The following is an 11,834-nucleotide window of genomic DNA, read 5'->3' as shown; positions in this document are numbered from 1 at the left end:
GATCCAAATCATTTCACTAACTTTTGTTGACATCATCATAAAGAAGCTGTATACCAAGTTTGAAGTCAATCGGAATCGTAGTTTCGGAGAAGACGATTGAAAGTTTTGTAACGGACGACAGACGCCTCATAACGACAGCAGCTTACGGTCTGTCGGCTGTAAGCTAAAAACACTGCCTTACTGTAAATAAATGTGCCTTGTTTGTTTGAGTTCCCTTTATTGAGTTTCAGGACATGAACTGAATCTGATCATTTTTATTTATTCAGGAAAAAAAATTGTAAAGGGTTCAGACTCATGCACCACTGACTAATGTTAAAACAGATCAGTTTGTCATTTTCCTATAAACTGAAAAGGCCTAATGCTTTCTGAGAATAAAGGCTGTGAATGTGTTGTAGATACAGATGTGACGTCAGTAGACTTTATTATACAAATATATATTTTTTTTTAATAAAGAATCGTAAGGTTACATGTTTTCCAGCAAAAATGTTCTTCAAGTGGACAGATGATAATCCAAACAGATTTTCAGCTTCATACAATCTGACACAGATAAGGAACATAAAGTGCTCACATAAAGGGTGAATAACTGCACAGACACATTTCATACATTTGTGCTTCTTCAAAGTAAACACTTCTTCAGTTTCTAACAGATGAAGATCAGCTGCTTTGACATAATTATTTATTAATGAAAGAAATATCCATGTTTAAACATTTGAATTGTTTTTTTTTTTTTTTCATGTGAACAGAAAATTTCAATTCTGAGATCAGTTTTACGCTCAGACATTTGATTGTATCAGTCTGTTATTTGCTTCTGTGTTAAAGTACATGAACTCATAGTATCAGATCTTCATTGTTAAGTAAAAGTCAGCATACAGCATACTGTTCGTTTCACATACCATCACCATTCACCATCATTCCTACATTCATTCTATGGCTTCATCTCCACATGATAGTGCAGCCTGCAGGCAAACAGCAGGGACAAAATTACCCAAAAAACCCTCAAACTAGACAGTACTATAAAAAAAAAAAAAAAAAAAAAAAAAATCACATTCTTCCAAGTATCTCCACTTTTAGATTTATTTACAGAAAGCACTATCTATGTGCATCCCCATGATCTAAATTAACTAAATCTGTGCAGGTTCGTTGGCAGACTACAGGATTAATGATTATTTTGAATCAGCTCACCTCGTTTCTAATTGGCTCCTCTACCTGCCAATCAGATTCCACATCTGATTTTTGATTTTAATTAAACAGCAAGTTGATTTTTTTCTGTAAGATAAACAATTAAAGCAACAAAACCCACCTCAATGGAAGTGTGTTCAGATTTCGGTCACATGATCTTTGTCCGGTTTGTACGCTTTCAAAATAAGAGCCTGTTGTGTCGTTTAACCCTCAAACACCTGAACAGCCACCACAACCAAAAGCATGTACGGGTATAAAATGTTTAATAACTTCTAAACCACTTATCCTATCGATATGTTGAAATAATTCAGGTAAAATACAGTTTAACAGCTTTTCAGTGGAATCAGATGTGTCTTATTTGGACATTCAGAGGCTCGGTATTACACATGGAATAAACAGTCATCATCTGCAACATTAATTCAACAATAAAACCCATGTTGACAAATGGCAGTGGTTGTAAACACTTATACTTTTGCTTCAGTTTTCTCTGTTTCGATATAATAACCTTTGAATTTACTCCGAGCTTTTACGAACATCTACATGATCAGAAAATTAAATATTGGAAATACCTGATTTTTACAGAAATGTCAAATATAGAGGATAATATTATAATAAATGACGATAAATCACTCAAGAAAGGTCACATTTGGAGAATAATTCATGTGGAAGTTGCCATGTAAATACTTCTCGGTCTTTAATATAAAGGTCTTTGAGGGTTAAACTGACACTTAAACCAAACAGTTGGATTTTACTTTGAAAGCTGAAGGCCCCAGTTGTGAGAAAAATGTGTAAATCATTAAAAAAAAAAAAAAAAAAACCTCACTAAAACTCACATCTGTCTCAGTCCCTGATGAAAAAAAAAACCTTTAACCTTTTAGCATCTGAACATTTAGTCAAATCTCACACCTTCATTGTCATCAGTTACCATGGAAACACACAACATACATCTGATGTTGAAGAAAATGTCGATAAGGATGACTAAAACATTTCATGATTAAGTTTATGTAATTACAGTGCTCATACTGATTAAAGTGAGAACCCCTTCATCTTAACACAAATCTCTAATTTCTCATTTATACAGAATACAGGAAGTGACCTCACTGCTTGTTGGTCGGTTTCAGGAAGCGCTGAGACTTCTGCCTCGCCATGCGGTGCTGCTGCCGCGCCACCTGAGCGTCTGATATCGCCGCCTGCAGCTTCTGTTGACAGAGGTGGGAAGGAACTAAGTACAGACACCTAACTGTACAACGTTATGGAACATTTCACTCCCTACATTTTAACACAGATATTTAGACTTTTTACTCCTTCAGTTTTCTTTGTTACTTTAGTTTCAATACATTTCAGGATGATGTGTTATTTATTTTTTCATTTTATATATCCTGGATGGTCCCATTGAGATACCATAGGTCTGCTTTCAGGGTGTTTCAGCTGTTCCACAAAAAAAGACAAATTCACTCTCAGATAAAAGCAACACAAAAAATAATTTTAAAAAATGAAGAAGGAACTAAAAAAAGAGGCAAACAGACCATTAGACCATACCAGTGACATCCATAACTCTGTCAAGTTTTCTGTAAATCAACATGTTTCTTTCATAACAGCACAGTTTAGTAAAATAGCTCTAAAGCCACCTAAAGAAGGGAGTGTTTCAAGTAGAATGATGCAGTTCATTCCATGTCCATGCGTGCATAAACAGAAACACTCAGGAACTCAGCTTTACCGTGTGGACATCTAGAAGAATTCAAGCAGCACATCTAATGCTAGTGGTGTGACAGGATATGAGGCTAGAGATGGAAGGAGGAGGTTTACCCATTAACTCCTTAGCAGTAAAAACGACATCTTCACTTTCTCCTCTGATTTAGAGACAACCATCCAACAGATTAATGTAAGATGAAGTGGTGAATGCATGAGCCAACAATGGATACCAGCATCATGTGACTCCACGACATCACATCAAAAACTGCATCACATCAGTTTCAACCTCATCTAGAAAATGTGTGATCAGTGAAGAGAATGTGTGACCGCTGAGATGAAAGCTGTGCTTGAATTAGGGCTGCACGATTTTGGCCAAAAATAAAATCCAGATTATTTCTTCTAAAAACTCGATTTTGATTTGGGCTGGTGGTGGCGTTTTTGCAGGCATGCTGTTTTTGCGTGCAGCTCCAATGCGATGTACTGCTCCCACTCTGGTGTGTGATGATGTTTGAGGAGCTGGAATAAGTTGGTTGTGCTGCTGTCTTTGACTGATACCGCCTTCAGGCACAGTCTGCAGCAAGGAATGGTTTGGTCTTCACTGGAAACTTCGAAGCTGTACCAATTCCACACAACCAACTTGCTCTTGCTATTAGTAGCCACGAACTTCTTACTCTCCTTAGCAAACGCCATTTTTGTACTGGTGTGTGGAGACCAAAGACTGTGGAGATCAGTCTTACTGTTAGGAGGAGGAGCCTACGGTAGCCCGGAGGCGCACAGCCCGGAGACATGAGAAACTAGGTTTGAAATTAATTAAATAATCCGATTTCAATTTAAAATTGATTGTGGAGCCCTAGCTTGAATGCAGCTTAATTACTTTGACAGAAGTTAAATGGTGAATTAAAGTGAAAGAATGAAGTTGAACTGGAGGGTGAAATAGCCTCAGTTATTGTTAAAGCTGAAAATAGGACCAACGTCCCTGTATCTCACGGACATGTTCTATCAAAAATCAATAACAAGTTGAATTTGTGAGGTTGTCAGGTTTTGCTGCTATGTTAGAGTCCTGTGCAGATCAATCTCCCAACAGAAGTGGGTGGTACTTTCACTGGTGGAGAACTCAACTAATTAAATCAAAATCCATATATGACTTCCTATCAGTGCTCAATAGTAACTATATTAATATCTGTAATCATTTCCATGTTATAAGTCACATGTGTCAAACATGTGGTCCGGGGGCCAAATCTGGCCCGCCAAAGGGTTCAATCCGGCCCCTTGGAAGAATTTGTGAAATGCAAAAATCACACTGAAGATATTAACAATCAAGGCTGTTAAAATCATTTTAGGTCTATTCAATCTAAAAATGATCAGACCAGTAAAATTCTATCATAATAACCTAGAAATAATCAAAACTTTAAATTTTTCTTTTTGCTTTAGTGTAAAAAAAGTAAAATTACACAACTGTTTACATTTACAGACTATCCTTTTATATATATAAAAAAGTGAATAACCTGAAATTTCTTAAGAGAAGCATGTAGAATTTTAATAATATTCTGCCTGTTATTTAATGTTTTGTGTATTTTTAGATCCACTGTGATCTCTAAGTTATGATTCACATATTATGATAAACTAAGGCGTAGTATCATTAACATTGCACTTATTTTACTAAAGAATGTTCAGGTTGTTCATATTAAGTTTGAGTACAATTCATAGATGAAAACATTTTCATTACGGAATTTTACTTTTTTCACTCAAAAGTCATTATTCTGTTATTTATATTATTTGACTGGTCCGGCCCACTGCAGATCATATTAGGCTGAATGTGGAACTGAACTAAAATGAGTTTGACACCCATTATAAGCCATCAAAATATGGACCATGATAGGTAAAGGCATATTTTTAAAATTTCAAAAATTTCACAGTAGCTCATGGTCTATCGGCTGGTGAACTAATAAAAAATGAAGCTGAAACATAATCTCAAACAGCAAAATGCAGAAAACTGTGTAAAAAGGCCTAAATATAAGATAGGATACCCTACCAGATCACACCTTAGGTCACCAGTAGGTATGTTATTAAAGCAAGATCAGAATGACATAATATCATGTACATATGAGTTTATTAGTCTCTATCAAAATGCAACTAAAATATACAGAACGTGTAAAAAGAGTATTAAAAATAGAATTTCAGAAAAAACCGACCAAAGTATCCAGTATCTGGTGTGACCTTCCTTTGTACTTAACACCTTAAACTCTTCTAGGCACATGGTATGAGATTTACTGCATTAATGTTCAGGTGTTTTCCATCAGGTTTCCTTCAACACATGTCAAATGTTTCTTCTTGTTTGGACTCCTTTTTCTTACAGGAATAGAAGACATACTTAATACTGACTATTGCCTGTAGAAGCTATTTAGTTTGTATTTTTGTTTTTAACCCATAAAGACCCAGTGCTACTTTTGTGGCAGTTCTCAAATGAATTTTTCTTCTATATTTAGCCTTTTTAAAATGATTTATTACCATCTATTATAATAGTATTGTCTTTATTTTGCATTTTTCCATGCAAATCATATTCTTTCCTATATTTAATTCACTGATCATGTAGATGTTCATGAAAACTCAGAGCAAAGTTAAAGGTTATTATATCAGAAATAGAAAAAAACTTAAGAAATCGTGACGTTTTTTAGCAAAGATATCAATAACTGAATGTAAAAACAAGTGTGTCCATCCACTGTCACTGATCCAACTCCATGGGTTTTACCGGTGAATCAATGTTGTAGAAGATGACGGTGTTTCCATGTTCACTACGGAGGCTCTGAACGTCCAAATGGGTCATATCTGATGACCATGAAAAGATGAAGAACTGTATTTTACACCAATTATTGACATGTATTGATAGGATTAGTGGATCAACAGAGATTAAACAGTTCAGATCAGTAGATGCTTTTGATTGCAGGTGGCCGTTTGGGTCTTTATGGGTTAATACTGTAATCAACATTTCACTGTATTTCCTTGTCTTACCTTAATAAGTGAGGAGGGTACACATACAAATATGTACAGAAAAATAAAATTACACACAAATGCAGTGAGTACCTGTGCAGTGTTTGTATCTCCAAGCTGAACCGTCCTCACCGCCTCCTGACCGTCTTTCTTTGGAAGCTTCAACTTCTGCTGATCCTGAAACAAAGGAAAGAAAGAAAAACAAAACAATAATACCACCACTTAACTAATGAAAAATTAAAACAATGAAATAAAGTGTTGACTTTTTAATTAAGATGACTTTGTTAAGTTAACCAATGATATGTGGGACGAGGTTTAGGATAAAGTTCAACACTCCTCAATTAGTGCAAAACATGGCCTTATACAGTGCAAAATTTTACACTGAACCCACTTGACAAAGGTCAGGATGTCAAAAATGGATCCAAATATAGATCCAACGTGTGATGGGTGTCACCAGGCTGATGCGTCACTTATTCACATGTTCTGGACATGCCCAAAATTATTCTCTTATTGGTCCAAAATTTTTGACACTTTGGGTGAGGTCACTGGGGAAAGTATTGTGCCAAGCTCTACTATCGCTCTGTTTGGTGCAACTTCAAATGTTTTATCATTGTCTCCAGAAAACAGAACTTTTATAGCCTTTGTCAGTTTGTTGGCGCGACGATTGATTCTTCTAAAATGGAAATGGGCCACTCCACCATCTCACTCTCATTGGGTCAGGGATGGACTTTATTTTGCCAATCTGAAAAAAATCAGACACTCGTTGAAGGGCTCACAACAACAACTCTCTAAAATATGGGACCCTTTTTTTGAATATGTTCGGAAGCTGGACTTCCCTGAAAACTCCGGTTGAAGTTTTTTTCTTTTTTAATTTTTTCTGCCAATCTTGTGTTAACAACCCAATACCGCCTTACTAGCAGCTTGTAATACAATATATCATGTTTTATGCTGTTTTATATGTTATTGTTTTTTTTTTGTTTTGTTTTGTGTGTTTCTTTTTTGTGTGTGTTATTTTATTTTAATAACTTTACAGTGTTGTTGATCCTTGAACATTCTTGTCGTAAGCTCTTGTCTGTGATTTTATGTTCTTTCTTAAATTATGTATGAAAAGTTTAATAAAGAAATTGACGGTAAAAAAAAAAAAAAAAGAAGAAGATGACTTTGTTTATTTGATGTGTTCATGTTGACTTTCTTTACCTTGCAGTAGATCTTCAGCTCAGTTCCCATCACTGCAGGAGGACGATAGAAGTTCTCAAACAAACACTCCCATTCTTTGTGAAAGTGGTTCACAAAGTCCACCTCCTTCATGCACACAACCCTCCTAGACACACAAAAGCAACAATAAATAACACAAAAACTAGAGTAAAAAAAGAACAAACACTACCAGGTTAATTCATTTTCGCTATCATTTAGGTACAACATGTTTTTGTTTTTTGTTTGTGGGATTTGGGACTTCTTAATTATCAAATTAAATCAAAATGAATGTATTAATTTTGTAACAGCATCATAAAGTTGAAATGAACACAAGTGGATGATGAACTGGTGTTTGACCAGATCCTTACATTCCTGATTTGATGTGCTTCTATGAACCATCTTTCCTCGATAATGTAGTGATTTATTGTACATTTCAACCATTGTTATGTTTTATCTCTTTCAACCCTTCATTACCTCCCCTGCATGACCCTAGTAGGATGTTATAACACAGTCATTTATGGGTAATTCCCTCTGGTAAAGTCTGTAGAAAGTGGCCATAAAGAGCTCAAATCTCAAAACAAGACTGTGAGTGACATAATAATAATAATAATAATAATAATGAGGAGGAGAAGAAGGAGAAGGAGAAGAAGGAGAAGAAGGAGAAGGAGAAGGAGAAGGAGAAGGAGAAGAAGAAGAAGAGAAGAAGAAGAAGAAGAAGAAGAAGAAGAAGAAGAAGAAGAAGAAGAAGAAGAAGAAGAAGAAGAAGAAGAAGAAGAAGAAGAAGAAGAAGAAGAAGAAGAAGAAGAAGAAGAAGAAGAAGAAGAAGAAGAAGAAGAAGAAGAAGAAGAAGAAGAAGAAGAAGAAGAAGAAGAAGAAGAAGAAGAAGAACAACAACAACAACAACAACAACAACAACAACAACAACAACAACAACAACAACAACTTTATTGTTTCAGTTTTTTGAGCTGATTTAGGATCATTTTGGTGCTGAATCCAAAAATCACATTAATTTTGCTCAATCAGGTCAACTTTCTGAACTATGTTACATATTGGCTTTTTAACATTTTTGCTTACATTTATGGGCATTTTCACATCAAATGATACAAAATTCTTTCATATTTCTTGCAATAAACGAGTTCTGAAGATTTTACTTTTGCCAATTTATGATTGTTTTTTTTTAATATTACAGGTGAATGAAATGGCTTCGACTAGAAGATCTTGCAAAAATAAGCCTGACGTATTCTGCTACATCTGTGGTAAATACACCATTGTACCTAACAGGAATCAAGTCACCAGTTTCATAAAGTGTGCTTACCAATCTCATTTTGGTATTAAACTTGGTGACCAAGATAAAGTTTGGGCACAGATTGTGAGAAGATAAAATTTTTCAAAATCAAATTAGCAAAAAGACCTGACCTGATTGAGAAAAACAGATGTCATTTTTGGATTTAGCGGTGCAAAATGGTCCTAATTCAGTTGAAAAAACCTAAACAACTTGCAAAAAACATTTTTTTGTAACCTAGTGTAATAATAATAATAATAATAATAATAATAATAATAATAATAATAGCTTTATTTATATAGCACCTTTTAAAAACAAAGTTTACAAAGTGCTTTTGACAAACAAGTAAAGGGCACAACAGCAGGATACAAGATGCAAGTAAAAACACCAAAACAGAAGCAACACAAAAAGAGAGATGTGTACAACAAATGCAGAAACATGACACTTCGAATAAATTAAATGAATCAGAATAAAGAGGGCAGGGATAATGTAACTTGATGCTGTCAAATCAATGCAAAAATGAAGAAATGAGATAAAACAGCATCATGTATGAGAATATAAATTAATAAACAGGATAAGATTCAAATTTAAAAAATTAAAAGGGACAAACATCACATAAAAGCAAGCCTATAAAAATGTGTTTTAAGAAGTGATTTAAAAGATGTCTCTGATTCCTCAGCCTTATCTCCTGGGGCAGGCCGTTCCAAAGTGGGGGGGGGGGGGTCTTGATGGAAAATGCCCGCTCACCCTTAGATTTAAACCTGGACTTTGGAACCGCCAGGAGCCCTCTGCCCCCCCGAGGATCTAAGGCTGCGTACTGGCTCGTACTCAACTAGCATCTCATCTATATAGGTAGGGGCCAGGTCCATTTGGGCTTTAAATGTGATCAGCAAAATCTTAAAATCAATTCTAAAACACACAGGGAGCCAATGGAGGGAGGCCAGGACTGGGCTGATGTGATGTCATCTGTTCAAACCAGTCGGAAGTCTAGCTGCTGTGTTCTGGACCAGTTGGAGGCGGGACAATGATTTTGGTTGATGACGGACAGAAGTGAGTTACAGTAGTCGAGTCTGGTGAATATGAATGAGTGGATGACTGTTTCCAGGTCGGAGTGTGGGGCAATTGGTTTGATTTTTGAAATGGTTCGTAGATGTAAAAAAATCGGACCAATGCTCCTGTAGCTTACCGGCCAAATTAAAAGCTTTGGGAAATGTATCCAGATGTCATTTATTCTCCCCCAGTTCTGTGTATTTATTCTATTACAGAAATAGCCCATGTTTTGCTCATATTCCAATCAGATCTGTACAAAACTGAACTTCCAACTTGATATCATTGATACTGATTTAATGGATCAATCCACTTCCTATCTGTTATAATGGGAAAATTTTTCAAAGTGGCACCAAATCCAGAATCAGATCTGGATCGAAATAATTCAATCCCTTGTGTTGACATCATCATACAGAAGCTGTATACCAAGTCTGAAGTCAATCAGAACTGGAGTTTCAGAGAAGAAGATGATTGAAATGTTTTCCCCATAAGAGCCCATGTTAAATTTTGCGTCAGTTCCAGATCCAGAAGAAGATCCTGATCAGCATGTGGACATTATGTTTGGGTCATCTCCCCATCAGGGCTGGACTGGAGACATTTACACTGGAGATCATTTATATTTACTGAGTTACTGCATCCATCCACTTCCTATCTCTGATAATGGGGACATTTTTCAAAGCGGCACCAAATCCAGAATCAGATCCGGATCCAAATAATTTCACTAACTTTTGTTGACATCATCATACAGAAGCTGTATACCAAGTTTGAAGTCAATCGGAATTGTAGTTTTGGAGAAGAAGATGATTGAAATTTTTGTAACAGACGACGACAACGACGGACGCCACATGACGACATTAGCTTAAAAACAGAACTGGATAAGTTTATTAAAGTGAGGTTGGACTGAGAGGTCTGAATCAAATATTACTCCAAGATTTCCGGCAGCTGGTGTGATATTTGAGGAGAGAGAGCGGAGGCTGTTTTTTATGGCAATGGTGGACTTTGGTGGACCGAACAGTATAACGTCTGATTTGGAGTTGTTTAATTGAAGGAAGTTCTGGGACAAATGACAGGTACGTACTGGTTGTAGTGTTTAGGCCATATAAAAGTTTAACTGTTTTTACTGTTATTAGTGGCTGCTTTACTGCTGGAATACAGTAAATTAACCACCCACGAAACTACAGATACTCACTGTCAACCACCAACGAATCCCTGGAGCCCTAGTTTCAAAGCATGTTAATACGAGGCCTGAAGAGGGTCTGCATGGGCAGGTCTGTGATGGTCTCTACAGGTCTGCACAGGTCTCTACAGGTCTGCACAGGTCTCTACAGGTCTGTGATGGTCTCTACAGGTCTGCACAGGTCTCTACAGGTCTGTGATGGTCTCTACAGGTCTGCACAGGTCTCTACAGGTCTGTGATGGTCTCTACAGGTCTGCACAGGTCTCTACAGGTCTGTGATGGTCTCTACAGGTCTGCACAGGTCTCTACAGGTCTGTGTTGGTCTCTACAGGTCTGCACAGGTCTCTACAGGTCTGTGATGGTCTCTACAGGTCTGCACAGGTCTCTACAGGTGGGTGTTGGTCTCTGCAGGTCTGCACAGGTCTCTACAGGTCTGTGATGGTCTCTACAGGTCTGCACAGGTCTCTACAGGTGGGTGTTGGTCTCTACAGGTCTGCACAGGTCTTTTCAGGTCTGTGATGGTCTCTACAGGTCTGCACAGGTCTCTACAGGTGGGTGTTGGTCTCTGCAGGTCTGCACAGGTCTCTACAGGTCTGTGATGGTCTCTACAGGTCTGCACAGGTCTTTTCAGGTGTATGTGGGTTTTTACCTGTTGGTGACAATAATGTTTGTCTTTCTGTGTCCAGGATAAGGACAGTGGTCCCGGAAGACTTCACCGTCCAGCTGCTTGATCTCAGAGCGCTGAAAACACAAAAACAAACTGCCTTCATTGTGGTTCATTACCACATTACATTCATAGCTGTTTTTGTCACGGTTTGGTTGGTCTGATTTTGTTGACCTACATTACTCACCTCTGTCAGTGTAGATTCACATTTAAACCCCTCTTTGAACACTGAAGTACAAGAAACTGACCAAGAATCAGGAAATCCACTGAGGCCATTTCTTCATCAGATTGTCAAAGGACAAAGGTGATAGGATTTGCTAAATTTAGGTTTGTTTTTTTTTGTAATGCATCTACACTGTTTGGGAGTGTAATGGATAATTCAATTCAAAGACAAGTAAGAAAATTCTTGTGTATTTTTGTTCTGCTTCAACATATATCCAAAATCAGGGGAAAAAATTCCAGCTGTAACTTGATCCATAGTGAGATGAACTGACATGCTTCAGGTCTTTATGGAAAAATACATTAAAAACTGTAAATGACTGCAGATTTAAGTGAGATCATTATTAGCATAGTAGCCTGCTAGCAGGATAAGGTGCACCAGCCAATGAACA

The 11,834-nt window shown here is 36.8% G+C and overlaps 1 protein-coding gene across 9 annotated transcripts in view; it reads right to left on the bottom strand.

Moving 5' to 3' along the window:
- Positions 1 to 672: 672 nt before the first annotated feature.
- The window catches only part of vps13c (vacuolar protein sorting 13 homolog C), an 80,124-nt gene continuing 68,962 nt past the window's right edge, over positions 673 to 11,834 (bottom strand). For 8 of the 9 annotated variants that reach the window (XM_030130833.1, XM_030130836.1, XM_030130834.1 and 5 more), the window contains 4 exons: positions 11,209 to 11,300; positions 7,057 to 7,180; positions 5,953 to 6,036; positions 673 to 2,378 (listed from right to left, as the gene is read on the bottom strand). In XM_030130833.1, the coding sequence (XP_029986693.1) occupies positions 2,277 to 2,378; positions 5,953 to 6,036; positions 7,057 to 7,180; positions 11,209 to 11,300 (402 nt within the window). In that variant the 3' untranslated portion in view covers positions 673 to 2,276. The remainder of the gene's footprint in view (positions 2,379 to 5,952; positions 6,037 to 7,056; positions 7,181 to 11,208; positions 11,301 to 11,834) is intronic. The other variant, XM_030130838.1, reaches the window with a different exon arrangement.

This window comes from Sphaeramia orbicularis, chromosome 3 (assembly GCF_902148855.1).
Source record: "Sphaeramia orbicularis chromosome 3, fSphaOr1.1, whole genome shotgun sequence".
In the NCBI taxonomy this organism is placed as follows: Eukaryota; Metazoa; Chordata; class Actinopteri; order Kurtiformes; family Apogonidae; genus Sphaeramia; species Sphaeramia orbicularis.
This window is presented reverse-complemented; position numbering and strand designations above follow the sequence as displayed.